The sequence below is a fragment of the Embiotoca jacksoni genome, unplaced genomic scaffold (assembly GCF_022577435.1).
Source record: "Embiotoca jacksoni isolate LCO1_2020_lvr unplaced genomic scaffold, fEmbJac1.0.p SCAF_10, whole genome shotgun sequence".
In the NCBI taxonomy this organism is placed as follows: domain Eukaryota; kingdom Metazoa; phylum Chordata; class Actinopteri; family Embiotocidae; genus Embiotoca; species Embiotoca jacksoni.
Genome location: NW_027185230.1, coordinates 19,381,830 through 19,402,356, shown reverse-complemented (window position 1 = coordinate 19,402,356; position 20,527 = coordinate 19,381,830). Strand labels below are relative to the sequence as shown.

Genomic DNA, 20,527 nt, shown 5'->3' with positions numbered 1-20,527 from the left:
GGTTTAGGAACAGATGTATATCTTTCGTCTTATATTCCATACATATGAAGTGATGTTTACTGTTGAGGAGGAGCTACGTGATCCGTTAATTGCTGACAAACACAAGCTGGAGTTGTTTTCACCCGTAGAAAGCAAAAACTTGAAAGAGGCATAAAAAGAGCAGACTTGTCCTTCTCATTTCTTCTTTTGGAGGACTTTTGTTTCCTCTTATTTCAATTTTATACAGTAATAGATGCTGCATTGTCTTAGGTTTGTTTATTCACATTTTCACGTTATTGTGGTGAAATGGCCAAAAAAACAGGCATTGGAAATCTCTACATGATCTCAAGACAATACATGAATCCAAGATGTCTTTTTTTCTTCATTCAAACTATATTCCTTTGTGCATTTTGTGTAAGACCAAAAGAAAAGCACCACAAAGAGAATTCTTCTTCTGCAAAATATCTGCAGCTAATTGTTCTTCTTGGTAAACTCAGGTTTTCAGCTGTGTGAATGGTTACCACGGCAACAGCTGTAATGTCTGCGCACTGCCCCGTCTCCGCTCTGTTGTCGTACGGTGTGACGGCCTGGAGGAGCTGAACACTGCGCCGCCACTCAGCCTTTCTGTCCCCTGATGGTTTGGGTTCAGCTTTTTCCCCATAAAACATCTTCATAAGCGAGATGTCTGTGAAACTGTTGACACCTTGTTATATTTGGACGGGACATCGTACTGGACCTAGCACTGAGCTTAAACAGGTTTTTACAAACTCTACACAACACGGTTTGTCTGTTTGATGTTGGACTCTATAAATACCTTTGTTCGGTCCTTTTCTGTTGTGGTCAGCTGCTCGGCCTTATAAATGAACACCTGTTCAAGGAGACAGCGGGAGCAAATGTTGTGTTGTTGTTTAAGACGTATCTCTGCTTGTGTTGTTTGGAAAAACCGCAGGGGAAGAACACGTCGCTCCATTTATCCTTCTTCTCTTCAGAGTTTCTAATGATTGCCACACAACCACAAAGCAGAATATTTACACCCGCATACTGAACATGTGTCCGTCTTCCTTTCATTACCTGCTGCTCCTCTCCTCCTCCAGACATACTGGATCTTTGATAATCCGTCTGACTGCAGCCAAAGGGCTCATTTTACCCTCAAAACATCTCGCTCGTATCCAGATGTTGCTCTGCTGCTCTGCGGTGGCTGTAGGGATGTTTTTGGGTTGTTTGTCCGTCCGTCCACGTACGTCAGTCTCATTCTTGTGAAGGTAATATCTAAGAAACGCTTTGAAGGAATCGGTTTTAAAACCATCTGATTCTGTTTTTATTGTCCAACTTTTATTTAAATGTGTAGCTGTCACAGAAACTTGTAATTTGTTGTTTTATTTTGGGGGAATCCACCGTGGCGCGACGGTTTCCTGTAGTTTTTACCAGAAGACGGAGAGCTGAATGATTTTATAGTTTTTGTAAAAAAAGAAGAGGATTGCAACATGAAAAGCTCTGTGATGAAAACACAATGCTTCTTAATTTAAGGTGATTATAAATGAATAAAAACACAATTGTGAAGCTATTATCATTTTTCATTTCTGCCCCTAAACCACAACTGAACGTTTAAAAACTGACATCCGAGGTCATTGTGACCGCTGCTTGTTACAAGTCCAGATTTATTGTTAAGTGACGTCTCGTCCTGTTTCTCTGACATTAGGAGAGTTCTTATTTTAACCTAACCAGTTGTTTTTGTTACTAAACTTAACCAAACTTTAATGCACCATTAAAAGGTCAGTTATGTTTATTTCAACAGTGATTTTTTTTTTACAGTGCTGGTCTCTTTCTATGGAATCGATCAGAGGGACAGAAGACCTGTATGGTTGTTGAGGTTGGAGGACATGTTGTAAGCTTGTGATCAGTATGTGATGTGTTTAATTCAGAGAGCCACAGCGAGTAGTGACGGGCGTTTCTGCTTTTCTTCAGCGTGCGTGCTCTTAATTGGCGGCTGCTTTTTGTCGTGTTTGCATTCATCACTCATCCAAGTTACATAAATCAGCAATATTTCCCTGTGATGTGGGTTTCAGTACTAAACCCTGCAGCCATTGCAGACAGTCCTCCCAGAGCATGAGGCAACAGTGATTTAAACTTCATCACTTCATTTTAAAGCACCACAGAAATCCAGACCAGACAATACAACATGCTCTGCAGACCATAAGTATTCGGACAGTTACACTTTTTGGGGGGTTTTGTTTTTGTTTTTCAGGCTTTACATTTTAATACATTCAATGTGAAATAAAGACATTGCATTAAAGTGCCGAGTCTCAGTTTTCATGAGAGAAGATTTACATCAATACTGAAAGAACTGTGTGAGAGATAAAAGTCTTCTTATACAAAGCGCCCCAAATTGCAAGTTAATGGTAGTTCATTTTACAAAATCAACAGTTGGTTTCATTCTAAAAAAAAGGTGAAAACGACAAAATAACAAATGTCTTAAAACCGCAAAAAGCAATTTGCATGGTGAAGAAAAACCTTCGATGACTGTACGAAAAGTCAAGAATTTTCTCCAGGATGCAGATGCATATGTTTCCATGTCGATAATCAAGAGGTGATGTCACGAGGATAACCTCGAAGGTTTCATCTCTAAACCGCTTGGCAACCTCAAAAACAGAAAAAAACAGGTTTCCATTTGCAAACGGTCCAAAAAGAGTTTTGAACCAAAGCTCTGTTTACTGATTAAAAAAATAATGTCATCAGTCAGCAGGACATCGATCCTGAACATACAAACAAAGCAACTGAAGAAGTTTTCAGAGACGAGAGGTGGAATATTCAGTCTCATGATCTGAGTCCAGCTGGATGAACAGCAGACTGAAGGCAGAGACCAGAAGAACTAAAGGTGGTAGCAGTGAGAGCAGCACCAGGAAAGATACTGGGTGTCTGATGATGTGGGTTGAAGACCTCAGACCTTCATTTTCCTGAAAAGGATATTATTAATACTAGATATGCTGATTTTTGTCATGAGTATCCATCCAACTACATCTGACCCCTAAACTTCGGCCTCTACGTATCACAGCGACTTCACTACCTGAACAGTTCTTTCTTTATTCCTGTGATGTTCCTCTACTCAAATTCAAGCCTCCATTATTTTATTTCAAACTGAATTTGCTGAAACAAAGAGCCTCAAGAACAGAAAAATGTGTAACTCTCCAAATATATATCTGTTGCTAATTTATCCATCCAGCAGTAACACAGAAACATTATCGTTATATTGGAGGTGAAGGTTCAATATTTGGTCTGTTTTCAGTCTGGATCCCCTCCTCAGATGAATATGATCAATAGGAGTGAGTATATTGATTGTAGCTGTTATTAATCTCGATGACTTCCTCTGATGTGGTCTGTTACGGTTCTGCTCTTTCCACTCTCCACCCAGGAGCTGATGGGATTTCTAAATTGTACCGTGTTATTGCATCAGGATGATTTATTTCAGTGGGATGTTCAACGACCTCTTTGTGATCATGCCTGACTTGGATTTTGTCCTTCATGGTTGAGGAGCCGGTGGTTGTGTGCAATAATGGAGTGTAACTACGTCCACTCACTCAAGTACTTGAGGACAGTTTTGAGGTATTTTATTTTCACACCATTTTATACTTTTACCCCACTGAAGAGGGAAATATTGTATTTTTCAGTCCACTGCATTTAATTCTTACTTTACAAAGTAATATTGTACATATTGTAATATTGCAATATGGCGCACCTGTTGTGTTTAATTGATTAATCGTAATCATAAATAATAACAACGACAACAGTAAAAAGCTGCTTCCACATCATTACATCCTGGTTTATCTCTTTAGTGCAGTAAAGGAGTGGAAGCTCCACCTGTGATCAGTTACAAGTCTTCCTTTTTCATAATCGATGCTGCTGCTTTCAGAGGATGTGCACGTCTCCTACATCATAACCTTCTTGCTGTTGATAGATGAGTGTGTATGAAGCAACCAGAAATCTCAGATCAAACGGAGAACCTGGAAGCATGATATCAATTTTCCAAAGATGGAGTGACTGTGCTGTGAACAGAGCTGCTGTCATAAACCCACCTAGTCAATACAAAGGAAGTGCATGTGTGTGTGTTGATGTGGGTGGCTTGTTGCGTAGCTCATTAGCAGGTCATCACGTACACATGTATTTGTGTAATTTGTGCATTTACTAGTGAGCGGTGACGTGCACCATATAAGCTCTGAATCCACTCGCATGTTTACTGGTGTGTGTGTGTGTCTGTGTTTGTGGCGAGCCCTCTTTCTAATCTGCCAGCCCGTGGTTGTGTATGAAGTGCTGCTGACGGTGGAGACTATTAGGCCCGTGAAGGGAGAGTTGGCTGTCTTCTCCTGTTCCCCACAGCTCATTTAAACTTCCATCTGATGGTGGAGATTAAACGTCTTCTCTTCGGTGGAGGGATTCTGCGGCTAGACTTGGCCTTCTATTTAAGAAAGTTGAACGAGTGAAAAGCATGTAAAGAACCCATTTAGTGGGAGACAACGTCGCAGCGGTGGGCTCGCATGTGCAAACAATGCATCATGCCTCACGCGACATACAGTACCACACGTGGCCGGGTTTTCCGATCCATCTGGCATTGTACTCTCAGGGTTTGCAGATGTCAGGTATACCGACTGTACTGTTGAAAAAGTTACATTTATTATAATATTGATCAGGAGAATCTAGCCTCCTTCATAATGATATCATTTCTGAAACCTTTTTGTAAATCTATGATCCTCTAACGATTCAAATTGTGTTATTATTGTGGAGTTTAATGGAAAGCTTGTGGAAAGGTGTTCTTTATATGGTGTCTGGGTCATCTGGACGTTTTTGGGGTGATTTTGAAGGTTTACTATAAAAGTTACTGAAGGATAAATCCTTTTACAATCAAAAAAATATGTCGGAAGCCATGAAGCTGAGTTTTGTTCATATTATATTAGTGCATTACTTTATATGCATGTTTTATATATTGACGTTAGGCGTGTGTGTGTATCCTGCTGTTTTTGCTTTTAAAACCATTATAACTTGCAGAAATACAATGAACATTTAAAAAAAACTCAACAGTTAGTGAGTGATGGGTCGTTTATTTCAATGTGAATTCCAAAGAACCGCGACCAGTGATTTTTTTTTTTTCAGGCTTTTATTGTTTTATTGTACAACGTATGGATTTGGCACTTTAATGCTGTTCAAGAAACACTTCAAGTATCAAGAATGACTCCAATACTGAGCAATAATTATTTCAGAGAGGAGTGAAGTGAATCTCTGTAAGGGTGCTGCACAGAATGGAAATCTTAAAGTTGAATGTATTTATTGCAGATTTATGGACAAACTACAGACAAATAGTTTGTCATCTTTTGGAGGAATAATGAGCTGCTGTCACCTGGGACATTAAAGTTTTACTCACTACATACTGTAATATAATGTGGACAAATTCACCCGTAGATTCTTGTACTATCACGTCTTTGAACAAGCCGTAACAGCTCAACAGCTGCAGGGCAGCATATTATCACGGAGTAGAGTTGAAGGCTGACAGCAACAGAAATGGAGAATTTCATTGACTGACAAGCAGGCATGACGGTGAGCTGCAAACGTCTTCAGAAAGACGTAACTTTATCCTGAAAGGAGATATTTTGAGCTGCACCTTCTCACAACACCAAAGTCAGATTTACTCCTCGCTGGCTTTTTCCTTTAAAACAAACAACCGCAGGTAGAAATCCTGCTTTTATTCTACAACTTCTGTGGAATCCTCCAGCTTCCGTATATTTGATGTTTTCTTTAGTCCTGGCACACACTACCGTTTCCTTTTTGCGACACGCACCAACTTGCATAACCAGGTAATGAACATTCTGAATATTTTATACTTCTCAGTTATATTAGATGTCATCGTTTTGGAAAAGGCACATTTATAAATAAACCTTGCATGTATTATTGATAATGTCCACAGATTTAATCGCAGGTCGTACACATTAAATGATTGAATTTCTCCTAAATTTTCACAAATAGTACTTTTATACTACGTACTGAAACTTTGAATTAAAATGAGGGACAATATTAATTATAATACTAACAACAATAATGTTACTGCAGAAAAACTTATGACATTGAGTGTAAAATCTCTTTTTAAATAACAGATTAACTGTTGGCAAATGTAAATTTTAAGACGATTGTGATTTTAACAATTCAATAAGAAAGGATAAAAATTAAGTACTAAAGCTCTGATGCATTATTAGAAAAACAAATGCACAGTTCTAAGAGTATTTGATTAAAAAAAAACAAAAAAACACCATAAACCATAACAACAAATGAAGAGTTCTCTAAACTCATTATTCAATTTGCCAAAATCTGACTACCCTGAAAATACAGCAACAACAACCTCCTCACACAAGACGTCTTTCTCTGCACTGGGAGTCGCACCATGAGTTTACACATGCAGTCAGTGTTGGGACACAAAATTGAAAATAAAAATGATGTGATTTATGTCCTTTTAAGGGACTCTGACAGGAAAAGATTTCTGCCCCCCCCCCCCCCCCCCCCTCCCTGAATATGAACCCTCCCAACACCAAGCTCCCATTAAGATCTGCAACCAGACCTTCTAGGCTTAAACCATGGTTAATAATCTTAGCTTATTTGATTTAAAATAACTTTATTTGGATATTATGCTCCACTTTAGGGCAACACTAACTTTTTAAAAAGGTTTCTACTGAAAAACAAAATCCTGTCTTCAGAAACACTCGTTCTGAAAAAACTGTTAAAAATGAAAAAGGTCACAAAGTTTGCAACACTTGTCTGCAGGTAATATTTCCAACTTTTCGTTCATCATAACTGCTTTCTTTCTTTTTTAAGAATATTTGTTGTCTTTGTTGGACAGCTGCAGTAGAAATAGGCCGTGGAAAGACAGCAGGGGAGTGACAGGAGTCAAACTGGGGACTCGGCTGCTGCTGAGGGTATTTTGGCTTTGTGGTATAAATCCAAGCACTCGGCCATGGAGGCAGCCATTCATTGATTTTTCCACTTTCTTTGCGTCCATTTTTTAAGCAGTTATATTAGGTGGCCCTGCTGCTGATGTCTCCCTTCATTGACTAATTATAGAATGAAAGGCTCTCTGCCTCCATATTCTCACACAGCAAATGAACCGACAGAACATGAATAATAAATAGATAAATGCAGACTCTGGTGTAAAATCTGCCCTCCATCAGTGAAATGTTTTGCAAACTTGATGAGATAGCTGTTTGACAAGAAAAGACGACAACGTCACAGGAACCGGAGATCATTAAGAGTTAGTAACTGCATGTTGAGATCACACTATCACTGCATTTGCAGCGTTAGTTACCTGATGTACGTGAGAGGAAAACAGCTTCACTTCACCTCCTTCAGTCGAACTTTGCTGCAGATTTTGCAAAACTTTTAGGACACACCAGTTCAGATTTTTTTGTCCAGCAAACTAGAAATGTAGTAACATTATTTGGACACTAGAGGGCACTGCCACCTTAAAGAAAGACAAACTGCTGAGGCTGTTTCACATTCAACACAGGCAATGCAGGTGAGGTGTTTGGAGGAAACATGGTGTTTGGAGGAAACATGGTGTCTGCAGTCACTAATGGAGACGGAAAACAGTAATTCAATCATTGCTTTTATGTTTAAAATGTTCATTCAGACAAACAAACCACTCCTATAATATCTATATGTAAATACATTAAATTTAACAAAGTAATTATAAAGTCTACAGTAAATAAATAGCGACTTTTAATGTGAAATGTTATCCTTCATACCGCAAAAACACACTTTCACTGTTTGTGAAAACATCAGAAATGTTCATGTAGCACCTGCTCATAGTTCACCAGGGGATTTTTTTTAAATGACCACCACCACTATTAGAAATATTCAGTGGAATTAGAGGAGTTAAAATTAAACAAAATTGTGGGATTGTGATGCCCGTTTTTCAAAATTCAGTTCTTATGTATTGTATTTAACAATCCTCATCATCATAAATGCATGTGAGGGTGCGTGTGAAAGAGCAGGAACCTGTTTTCAGCATAACAAATGCACCTTTCATGTTGACTGGCAATCCAATTATATTGAGAATATTAAATCACTAATAATTAAGTAATATGACCTGTGGGATTCTTACGAGGACTGGCAGCACTTCAGAATATTCTACTAATAAATTCAAAACTTCAACTGTCATCCAACAATGGGAATGTTAAAAGCTCAGCTCTATCGTAGCACTTGAAAAAAAGCCGCCTCAGCTGTAATTTACATTTCAGTGGTTCTTGGTTGTGTCGTTTTTTCAACAACTGTTGGTGTAAGTTTAAAACTTAAAACCCTTCTGTGTGTGTAAATGTTTCATCAAACCTCTGTGGTACAAATTCATAGTACTGAATATTACAAATTACATCAATAATTTTATGTAAGTGGTGAAATTTACTGCAAATAGAGTATCAAATATAAAATCAGACTCTTATTTCAAGCTAGTTTATGGGGTTTTGATAAAAAACTGAAAAAGGGAAACGAGGAATTGAAAGTTGTGTTTTCACAGACATCGTGTTGCAGTCTGCTACAGACTTGAGATAACTTAAATAGTCTTCTGGTTAAATTCAGCCGGCCACAGGTTGTATTGATTTTTTTTTTTTAAAAAGAAGAAAAAAAAGGATTGTAAGTATTATTTTAGGTTTTAAAAAGTTTGCAATGCTGATTTTCTGTTTTGGGTTTAAAAAAAAAATCTAAGCTGCTTTAAAATGTGACTTTGACCTTTGCATTAGAGTGTTTATTTATTGCGTGCATTTCATAGATTTAACTCGAGATATCACATTTTTATATTCAGATCTCAGATGAGTGTTTTTGGTGACGAAGATCTGACTAAGATGACTGGATAAAAGATTTAAACGGGTGAAATTTAATTATGCCAAACAACCTCTGAAGTGTATATTTCATACATATACCAATTTAGCACTTTTTAAATAAGAGTTAATCTGATAACAAATATTGTGCTTTTTAATGGGGTGATTTTACTTCAGCAACGGCAGGCTGATGTTTAAAAGAGAAACAGGAGCAGTGGTATATTTTAAAGTCATTCACGATTTGCTGCCACTAGATGGCGCAGCTGACCCGTGACATATATTTGAGTAAAAAGCAACCTGTTCGATAGGAAGGTCAACCCAACATTAAACATCGAGCCTCCTGAATAAAGACCAGAGCAGGAAACAGCCTTCTACCGTCACTACCTTGTCATAAATAGAGACTGTACGCTTGGCTCAGTGTGAACGTGTCATATTTTATTTCATGTGACTGGTTTGTGGAGAATGATCTCAAAATTGTGAAGCAACAAATGTGCAATATCACATTGATCAAAAATGAAAAAGGGAAACAAAGAATTGAAAGTGTTGTTTTCACATACTGTGATGTGAAAAACGTAATATTCAAAACCTCAGAAAGGACAACCACAGATGAACCGCACGGTCCAAACTGTCCATTATGCAATCTGAAGACATAATAAAGACATCTGATATCAGATTTGTAAAACTGCATCAAATTTGCATACAAGCAAACAGTGAAACTTTGGCAAATCTCCCCATTGATGTGCACAAACACTCCTCCTACCCTCATAATTTATGTTGTCAGCAACGGCAGAATTCAGAGATCATGTTGAAACAGATTCTTCTATCAATAACCTAATGAGCGAGGCCTTCAAATTTACTCTATTTAAAGTGTATGCTATTTCATTAGAATATCATAACAAGCATGTCTGTACATGGGAAAAAACAACAGGCTTTGGCAATGAGTCAGAGCTGCTGATATCTAGCCACGTTTAATCCTTAATAATGTATTGTGTCACTGTGTTTCTTCTTCTTTGTCCTCTTAAATATGGATCTGGTGTCATAATTCATGCAGTAATATGTGGCCGATCATGTGGCTAAAGGCTGATAACCAGCCAGACTATTTCTTTTGTTTACATGAATGTTTTTGTTGTATGTAACAGGCTCATTACGCAAATCTGTATTCGCTATTAATCCCTCACATGATAGAATTTACAGTAGCTGTGTGACAAAGTCAAACAATCTCGCCCAGGACTTCTGGTCCGTCGTGCCTTGCGCTGTGTCGCCGCTTGGGGGCGTCGTACCTCGGTGCGATTACAGACGCATTGTCGCCTTCCGTGCAATAAAATGGAAGATATGCCGAAGGAAGGCGCCAGGTGAGCAATAAGACAGACCAATTCAGACAGTTTGTATTATGTTTGCACCTATTCACCAGCGTCAGGCCCGCTACACATTAACCAGACAACATACAAATAAAGATATGCAGCTGATAAAGTCCTGACTGGAGGTGCAATAGAAGATAATCAGAGGATGTCACGGTCTTTTTGACTCTGTCTGAAAGTCACACCTCCAGCAGGCTGAACGTGCTGCCTCGTACAGTGCTGCTAAATTCACCTGGCTCTTCTGCTGCTGTCATTATTCTGCAAAACCTCTGAAATGTTTTAGGGAATCAGTCGAGCTGTAACTTTTGGGTGAAATTTCTTTTTCAATGGGACACAAAATTCCACTTCCAAAAAACAGCCTATTTTCCAGATGGCCTCATTTCTTTTGGATTATATGTGGAAATATAACTTCTACATATATTTTAGGATGTTTTTTTTTTTTTTCTTCCCCCATCTTCCCAGTTCCTTTATCAACCTTATCTCCGTTTATGTTGAACCTGGTAACTGAGACCAATAAGAAGCTCAGTCAGCGCGCGGCCTCCTGTTCAGGTAGAAATCTCAGGTATGATCTCTGGAATTTGAAGGGTTTTTGGAGTCTTCGCCCTCATTTATCTTAATTGGACTCTTTGAACACAGATAGACGGTTATCTCCACGTGGGTTTACTGAAGTGGACAAAGACAGATCCCTCTCTTCCCCCAAAGCAGCACGGACACGGTGGCAGCAGCTTTTACTGGTCTTGTAATGCCGCCATGTAAAAGGCCTGCAGGCGGATTTACATTTATACATTTATTCTGGTCTATTAGATCAAACGAGGGACAAGCAGTAGGAAATGGCATTTCAATATTTTATTGAAACTTTCAAGAACACGATGTCGATGTTGTAAACTAGACATAACTCCAATACAACATAACCCACGGACAACTTAAGAAACACAAAAAGAAACCTTCATATTCTCGATTATGCGGCACTTTTACGAGTCGGTTCGCAAAGTATTTTCATAGCAGAAAAAAAATTCCACTTATTGTCACACTTCAACGACTTCTTTTACTGTTCTCAAAAAAAAAGGTGGAAAAATAAGATATTTTTCAAGCCATTGGTGCAGTGCGTTGTCGCTTTTCATTCGTTTTAAACAGTAGCACTTCACACACGGGGACAACAAGTGAAAATACAATGGCACATGAGTGAGAATAACTAGCTCAGTGGATATTTGGGAAGGGATAAAAGTCCACATTTTAAAAGGAGGGTATAAATGCAGATGGCAACAAAAGGATAATAGCCCACAAACTATCTTTACACAGGTATATCGACAATAAATTAAGAACAGATCCCTAGAAACAAACTACTCCGTTGTATTTACACGCAATAACAATATGAAATAATTACATAAATATTTTATATATCCATATTTACACCGATGATCGATACTACCTTTCGTTTTTTTAAATTTTTTTTTTTTAAATTTTTTATATTTACTTTAAATTTCTGCTTCCCTTTGCCTGTTTTGGGCTAAATTCCGCATGCTTGGGTCGTAGTTGTGTCCCGGAGCACCAGCCATTCCTGGCTTCAAAAAAGGCGTGAAGATGAAACTATTTTGTTTTTGAAAATTCATAATTATAAGGAAAATGAAAGGGTGGGTGTTAATTATATTCAAAACGGAATATTTTTTCATACGTTTCGTTTCACTTTTTTTTGTGTTAAAATAACATTCGATTTGGTTTTCGAGGGCATGCAACGTTTGTTCAATCAATCCATGAATAGTCTACAACAAAATACAGCAGTCTTTAAAAAGGTAGGTCAACGGTAGTGAATTCAAAGAAATCAAATCAATTCAGAGTGCATATTAAAACACATTTGTCCTCGTGTACAATAACGTTAGGAGACAGGACACAGCAGCAACTTCTCCTAAATCTGTAAGTCACACCCATGCCAACGTTTCAGTTTCAATACTTGTACGGTATTCAAATGACAGGATAAAAGTGTTGTTTAATTTAAAAAAAAAAAAAAAAAAAAAAAAAAAAAAGAGAGAGAAAGAAATATACGTGTATTAAACAAAGTGCATTTCAGAAACTAAAAAGTCCAACAGTTCAGGTTTTTAGTTGTTGTTTTCCTTTTAAAACCTACATGAATCTACGAGTGTCCTCCTGCTGTAAATGTCTCTTCATCACCGTCAACACTTTTCACCTTTCATAACAACAACGAAACGAGAATCAGGTGGTGTGTTTAAAAAAAAAAAGAAAAAGAAAAAAAACAAAGAAGAGAGTCCTAGGGGGATCCGCTCCGTGGCCTGTCCGGGTTTGAGTCGAGTCCACTGACCAGGCGCTGGATGCTCTGCAGCTCGTTGGCGGCGTCCTTCTCCGTGCAAGTTTTTGGGGACATGGAGACCGACCCGGAGGATATTGTGGACGAGTGACTGGTCACCTCCGATGTGGAATCCAGGGTGACAGCAGACACGGGGCTGGACGGGACAATCCCGTCTCCTTTCAGGTCGACCCCGCTGCTGGCCATGGAGGGCATGGCGGTGGTGAGCAGAGTGCTGTCCGGTACCGTCATGGGGAGGGAGTAGGGGCTGTACCTGAGTCGGGGGCGCACTGCGTTCAGGAAGGGGTGCCGGTGCACCGAGGAAGAGGCAGCAGACGAGGCTGCCGCGGCCGCTGCCATGTACGTGTACGGATAAGGGAACAAACTGCCAAACGGAGACATGGCGATGCCCTGCGGGTAAACGGAGAAACTCAGTGAGCCACAAGGATGGTATCAGAGACACGTCTGTCTTCCACAATAACACAATATGTGCCGAGCAAAAATGAAAAATCACCGAGAAATGCGTGACGGTAAAGAGTTTATTAGACAGCTGCATCTGTCGCCTAAGTTGTGGATTAAAGTCGTGCAACAAATGCGTGAAAATGATCATTTAACGTGAACTGCTTTGGACTTTTACTTTGTCCTGAAACGAAGATCCAATTTACAAGATTCGTTTTAATTTAGCTCCCGTGCTTCCGCAGACTTTTCACAAAGATCTGACAAAAATATTCTGCAGGAAAGATTTAACACGCTCCTCCGTGTAAACATATCTGTGCATGTTCAATAATTTGTAACGCAAATATGAATTCCTGTTTTCTGATGCTGCCATCAAACAAGAGAAATACCAGCTGGGAAACATTTGTTTTGACAACAAGAGGAAAAGTGACAATTTACTATCTATTCTCTGAACCAATGGTGCATTTTAATGCTCTAAAATCCAGACTTAATGAGCTCCTATTCAAAGATTACCCAACACATTTAGCAAGGTGGTCTCTGACTCTTAAAATCCGGTTTTCTTACGGAATGATAATTGTGCTAATGTTCACAACAGTAATTCCAAGAGAAGGTTTATAAAACGTGTTCTCTAATAGTCAAATGTAGTTTAAGCTGCGTAACTTTACTCTAAATTACAGCCTAATTATAAATAAAACAAAAATATACAAACGTGCGCAAAAACTACACAGCACACCCTTTACTCAGTTGTATCTAAAGCACACACACATGAACTTTCAAACATTTAAGGTATCTCGGTATCTGACATGAACGCAGAGCCTCCAACGCCTCCTGCTCTGCCCAGCCCAACATGTGCTTTACGCGAAGCTGCGAGGAGGCCAAAGAAAACAGGTTTTTACCTGCGATGCCAAGACATGTTGCTGCAGATGAAAGGGCAGACCTGGCGCGCCCGTCAAGCTTTGCGAAGGTGATGCCATGCTCGTCGTGTCCATGGTGCTCACCCCTCCTGAGGACACGGCTGCTAATAGTGGTCCCATGCCCGCGGCCATGTTTGAGAACGCACCTCCCATGTTGAACTGACTGGGGTGCAAGAGAAACGGATGCGCACTCCCCAGGTGGTTGAAAAACTGTTGTCCTGTTAGGCCTGTTGGAAATCCAAAACTATGGAGGTGGTTGTGGCCGATGTGTGCGCTCTCAGTCTGAACAGTCAAAGGCATGAAACTGTCCTTGCTTATTGACCTACATTCGTCCGTTTTGGGCTGGTCCACGTTCGGGCTCTTGTGGTCTTCTCCAGATCGGGTGGTACTGGAGATGACAGTGACGGGGCTCTGTCGTGAGTCTGCCTGGCTTTTCTCAGTCCTGGGGCCGCTGTCGCGGCTCCTGCTGGTAGAGTCACTGTTACTAAAGAGATGCCCCTTAGCGGGGCTCGCCTCATGATCCTTCCCATCATCTGTGGTGGTGGAAATCTTGCTGGAGTCCGGACCGTCTTTATTGTGTCCATCTTTGCTCTCGTCGTCGCTGTCCTCGTCGCTGTCGCAGAAATCTGTTAAAGTAGGAGGAGTACAATATCAGTTGTCTTTCTGCACTTTGGTGAATTATGAAAACTCCCATTATGTGCATGCTGCAGTTTGTCCTCAGAGGTGGAATAGAAAATACGCGTGTAGGACGATTATTGCACAACATATTGGTGACTAAAATGCACTAATATTTATATTTATTTCCCAATAATATTTCAGTGCCTATAAGCTAGTGCCTGCCACATGGTTTCAGTTTTTAAATTTGTTTTAATGTATTTTTGCAGATTACTCCAAAACACTTGTAGCTTCCTCTGGGCAGATGACTGACATCAATTCGTGAGGATATTCATTTTTTTTTTTTTCCTGATATATTGTTAATCTCAATTAAACAGTCAATGCAGAGGCCAGAACTATTCATTTCCCTTGTGTGACTGTGCTGTATACAAATGATCAGCTACTCATTTACGGAGACTTACATTTCGGAAGTTGACTCTTATTCTTCGCATCAAACCTTGTGAAAATATTGGTATATATTCATAAATATGATCCTAGTGGTAGTCATTTTTGACCTTGGGATCTCTTAGCCTACCTTTCAGGTGTGGGGGCCCCACTGTAGACACGGCAGGGGAGGAGGCCTGGCCGAAGCACTTAAAAGAAGCCTGTTCTCCGGAGGAGTCGTCTGAAGCTCCGTTTTCCTTTTTCTGCTGCTCCTCGTATGAACGCATGGACTGCAGAGCCAGCTGTTTCCTGTGCACAAGTGCTCAGGTTATTAGAGGTGGTAGTCACAGTTCTGGGGTCAGAAACAACATCAGCAGCACGATGAATGACGTGGGAGCTTACTGACAATTCCTTCTTTGTTTGCGGCATGCTTCAGGATGTTGATCATGTTAACCTATTGTATATTAAGATGTTCGATCACACGCGCCAGACTCCCTGCTGGTTCATGTGGAAACTTGGTTTAATCCAGCGAGATCCCTGTTTGTCTGCTTGTAAACTTTAAGACATCCTCAATAGTTTTTTTGCTGTGCACGTTTCCCCTCTTGTCTTACCTCTTTTCCCGCCTCCCATTGCCGGTGTCACGGAATCCTTTGGCAAATGGATTATGGTCGATTTTCAACTGGGTTATCTGAAATAGTTAAAACTGTGCGTAAATATTAGCAAGTCAAATGAAACTGTGTCAGGTAAAGCCCCGAAGCCGAGGCTCTTCTGTGCAAGTTAACAATACAGGAGGAATAATGTCCCGAAGCTGTACAGTATCATATTTGTGGTATTTATAGATACAACACACATCGAGCAAAACACGAAGGCACGCAAACGCGTACAGAAAACACACTCGTCTTCTTATTGGCACGGTTTTTCTTTCTTTCTTTTTTTTTGTTTTTCCACCAGAGTGAAATATGTTACTTTGTTTGAAACTTTTGAAAAACTTGACTTCTTCTCCATCTCCGGCTGTGTTCCCACGTGGGAGAGGAGAAGTGGTGCCATCGTTTTTCAACGATTTCAAAGAGCAGCTGGGATGATTTTCATTATTTTGTTTTTGCCTCTCAGAGTAAAACGCCAACACGCTGCACAGCCTGACAAAATGCCCCTCCTTTCTTCTTTTTCTCCGTTTAACCTGTGGTGCCCCTCTTCTTTTTCTCATTTCTCAACCCCCATCCCTTTGAGTTTTACACACACACGCACACACACACACACACACACACACACACACACACACACACACGCACACGCGCGCACGCACACACACGCGCAGAAAGAGAGAGTCTGGGTCTGTGCCAAATCCTTTCCACGTGATTAAATAAAAAGACGATAACCTGTGTAACATTCCTCAGAATTATTACTTTCATACAGGCTGGTGAATGTGGCACTTACCCGCAACGCCACCCCCCCCCCCCCCCCCCCCATGATACCCCACTCTCACAGCCTCAAACAAATATGACGTCTTTCATATTTTATGACAACAAAATGGTGCAGAGCATGAAAGATGTCTGACAGCGCACACACACACACACACACACACACACACACCAGCTATTTATATGTGTTTTTAAAGAATATTCAGAAGGCTACATAACGTCAGGCCTCTGAGCAATAATTGAGCTTACCTTGTCATTTTGATAAGCAGTCACGGCAATGAAATCCGTTTCAGGGAAAACATAAGTCCTGAAGGTACTGTACGGGAGTTTGAGAATATCGTTGGCCCTCACAATGTGAAACCGAGGCTGATATTTGTGCATCGAGTTAAGAATGGTCTGCAACACACACAGTCACAAAGATTATTGGAAGATTAAAATATAGAGATTTGTGCACCAGAATATATCCTAACATTCAACAAATGTTAAATTTAAGTTGAAATTGGAGGTGATTTTACTGAAAATAGATCCAATAATGTCTGTTTGTAGAGGTATTGGCTTAAGTGTCAAGCCTACTAATTAAAATAGTATAGGATTATAAAAAAAAGATTATCGCGGCATAATCCATTTTTAATTTTTTTTAATTTTTTTATAATCATGTACTATCTCTTTCAGCTTTTCCTCCAACAAACAAACAAACAAAATCAAATCTAATTGGACTTCCTGTAGTTAAATAAAATACATACAAAATTATGAAATGTAAATCATTGTGTGTGTGTACTAAAACTGTAATTTGATAAATAGGAAAATTGACATACATTAGTTGAACTTACAAATCCATGCTTGTCGGAGATGTTATTTGTCAGCTTGAGTTTGTGAAAATTGACGACTTTTGACATCCACTGTTCGCCAGTAGCCGGACTGTCCGGGTGAATGTACATCCTCTTTGGCATTTCGGGGTCGGCCTTTCCTGCCACCATCCAGCGGGAGTTATGAAATTTGTACCTGCAGTCGTCGGCTGCAACTATATCCATCAAGAGTATATACTTGGCCTTCTTGTCCAGACCAGTGCACCTCACTTTGAACGGAGGGAACATCCGCCTGTTCAGAGGAAAACAAACCATGAGCAATCACGTAGTGGCAAATACAACTTTGGGTAAAACATCCAACTATAGAAAAAACAAAAAAGGTCATATTGGTAGATAGACACGTATCGCCTTTTCTTTTCATTTTAAGAAGTGTGTTATATCGGTATGACAAGTTATGTGACGTAGCCACCAGCCTGTTATTAATTAATCTGTTTAATGTATGTAAACCGAAAACGTGTGCAACTAAATCTCCAAATAAATATATTCCTTCTCTACTAAGTCCCAGATTTGTCCATAAAACGGTATATAAATGAATGTTGTCTTGATTTCTAAAGTAGTGAAAGGCCTGCACAGCAGCCATCTTTGCATATCACTGAGACGATGACGAAAATAATTTAGTCAGAGCTCAACGCACTCAAAGTTGACATTTTAATAATACGTCAACTAACGTTTAAAAAAAAAAAGAGAGGAAATTTGGGAAATGATTTCATACCAAAACGTGTTTGTAGAACCTTGAAGTTAAAATGACGCTTTAATATTAAGAATAGAGCAGCTGCATAATCCCTTTTATTTTATTGTATTTCTCATTATGGCTTGTTTGTAAACTTCAACACGGAGCTCTGACTTTGCAGAATCTTTTTCTAAAAAGCTAAAAAAAATATATATCTGGGTCATACTTTTATTTTATAGTGAAAACATATCGTGCAATAAAGGTTATTTTGCATGACAATTGTGGGACAGTTATGGTGTAACCCAAATTCAATTATTACAAGTTAGACTTGTAGTAAGGCTGCATGAAATAATTATAGAGAAGTCTCTCAATCCAAGCAGCATATATAATAATCAACAAATTCTTCGGTCATGAGCTACCGATTTGAAAAACAGGCATCTGCACGTCAAATTTGGTATTTTTGGGATATTCACCTTCCGGATTTTGTGATCACCATCTCAGTGCCTCTCTTGTGGAAGAGTTCCCAAAGCTCTTTGGCTTCCAGGTGGACTTTTGGGTCGTCCTCTACCTCCTCCTCAGGCTCCAGAGTCTTCAGAGGCCTGAGGTGGGCGGCCGCAGCCTGGTGCCCGAGCGAGGAGAAGTGCAGGCCGGTCTCCGCGGCTCCCATCAGCTGGTCCATGATCGGCTTTCCGAGGGCGCCCGGCAGCGAGAGGGAGCCGCCGTGAGGGAGAGCCAGGGCCGGGAAGAAAGGAGGCTGGTGACCCAGCATTGCACTCATGGCAAATTCCGGACCCCGGTGAGGTATAAACGGATGATATGCCATACTTGATCCTTGTATGACTGGATCTCTCATCAGGAAGTTCATCCAAGAGCAGGCAACAAATGTATACGGCTGGTTGAATAGAGGACAATGTTTCTGACAATAGTGAAGCCGACGTACGAGAGAGGCAAATGAAGACCAAATAAAAAGAGAAAAAATAAATGGGAAGTTGGAAAGCTTTGGAAATTCCTCCTCGGCAGACTCGGCAGAAACAAGCATCCACCAAATTCTCACAAGTTGCCGGGAAATCGTTTCAGTCCTCTGCTGAATTTTGATCAAAAGTCTGGGAAGTGAAATGTAAAAATGTTCTCCATTAATCTTCAAGAGTGCTGCGAGACCGATTTTCTTCGGAGGCTGACGCGCACCGGACACCTCTCTGTGCCTCGCTGACTTTCGGACATTAGGCGAATTAAACCAACTGGGGTGAGTCACTTAATTGACTGCAGTGCATTCTTTCTCTTCTGCTGCTGTTTACAATATCGGCATTCCTGTTAAAATGGGTTCCTTCTTATTGGCTTCAGTCCTGCAGCGAGGGCGACGTGTTGAAATATTTCGATAGCGCCGAATAATCCCTCTGCCTTTACTTGCTCCGGACATGCACCCTCACACGCACACACACACTTTATCCCTCCTCTCTCTTTCACGCACACACACATTTCAGGGAAAGACGTGTGCAGAGAAAGGAGTCCGCTGACGGCCAGAGAGAGAGAGAGAGGTGGTAAGGTCCCAGCTCCGTGATTTTCCTATCGCCTCTGTGGGCCATAGGGCTTCATACTGTATGGATGTGTTGCATGTTACGAGGAGCAGCGCTCCGTTTGATTGGCTCTTTGACGCTTTCGGACCAATTGTGTGGCTGCGTAGGCGTGGTTTTAACAGGTCGGGTGGAGGGGACAGACTTCAGACTTATAAAAAGGTGTTTGGAAACTCAAAAGGGCTTTGCCGTGAAACAGCACCCTGCCTCAGTCAGTGTTGTGTGAATATGTCAACATCGTTATAGAGGTTGCGCTCTCGGTCGGCGTGTGAGCTCCAGCGAAGGGGAGCGAGCAGACGAGCCAAGCCGGGGAACCGGCTCGCTCTGTCGGCGAGATGTTGTGATGCGTTGCGCTGCTGACTTCCTTCTCTGCCCCGTTCCCGGCCGTGCTCTCCTGCTCTGATATGATCGCGAACACAATTGTATTCATGAATAATTGTATTTATTTTGTGATTTAACACTAGTCACTCCGTATTCCACAGAATCGACACACTTTTAACTGCGCCAAAGAGCAGAGCTGCAACGTTTCCTGAAACATCCTCCTCTGAAATCAAAGCTCAGGAAAATATGACCCGATGACGGATGAAGCGGTCTATGATAAGTTCATGTAGTGAAAATGTTATGACGCCTCTGAGACGTTTGACAATTGTTTATTATATTATTTTCACTTTTATTTATTTAGCTATCTTTCTTATTATTAGAATACTTATTGCTATAAGGTGTATTTATTATTTGTCATATTTTGGATAAGCGATTGATTACGCATTTCTACTTTTCCTCTCCATCTTAAATTTGGATTTTAGTCAGTGCGAGAAGTCTGAGGAAATGTGTGGAAATGTATTTTCTTTATTTAGGAAACATGAGGAGCTGATGAGTCTCTTTATGTGTGTGGCGAATCGTCTCTAACTCGTGTGTATTTTCATTTTGACTGGAAAGAGGATTTTATGGGTCGACCTATAATCTTTTATCCTATCACACGTTTGCGCTCAACCAGCCAGAGGAGCAGAGTGCAGTGAGGCTGTGTCCCGCATTATCTATTCTTCTATCAAAACGTCTGTGGTTTGAATCATACCAATCAATTCAGTAGTTAAATATAGCGCGCTTTCCCGGCACAG

General features: G+C 40.3%; 1 protein-coding gene across 2 annotated transcripts; it reads right to left on the bottom strand.

The window, feature by feature from the left end:
• Positions 1 to 11,011: 11,011 nt before the first annotated feature.
• tbx3a (T-box transcription factor 3a) lies at positions 11,012 to 19,390 on the bottom strand. Of its 2 annotated transcripts, none has more exons than XM_069172201.1 (7): positions 18,315 to 19,390; positions 17,136 to 17,403; positions 16,555 to 16,701; positions 15,499 to 15,575; positions 15,039 to 15,196; positions 13,832 to 14,475; positions 11,012 to 12,890 (listed from the first exon to the last, which is right to left on the bottom strand). In XM_069172201.1, the coding sequence occupies exons 1-7, from the start codon at positions 18,878 to 18,880 to the stop codon at positions 12,444 to 12,446; spliced, it is 2,307 nt and encodes a 768-aa protein (XP_069028302.1). In that variant the 5' UTR covers positions 18,881 to 19,390; the 3' UTR covers positions 11,012 to 12,443. The 2 variants fall into 2 exon arrangements, with proteins under 2 accessions (XP_069028302.1, XP_069028293.1); XM_069172192.1 differs by having other exon boundaries at positions 17,121 to 17,403; positions 18,315 to 19,389.
• Positions 19,391 to 20,527: the final 1,137 nt, after the last annotated feature.

Excerpts from the sequence above, each read along its gene's own strand:
- tbx3a (XM_069172192.1), bottom strand. The coding sequence starts at position 18,880 with ATGCTTGTTTCTGCCGAGTCTGCCGAGGAGGAATTTCCAAAGCTTTCC. Across the intron at positions 16,702-17,120 it reads GATTTGTAAGTTCAACTAAT|ACCATTCTTAACTCGATGCA; the intron begins GTATGTCAATTT and ends TGTGTGTTGCAG. Across the intron at positions 14,476-15,038 it reads GGGGCCCCCACACCTGAAAG|ATTTCTGCGACAGCGACGAG; the intron begins GTAGGCTAAGAG and ends CTACTTTAACAG.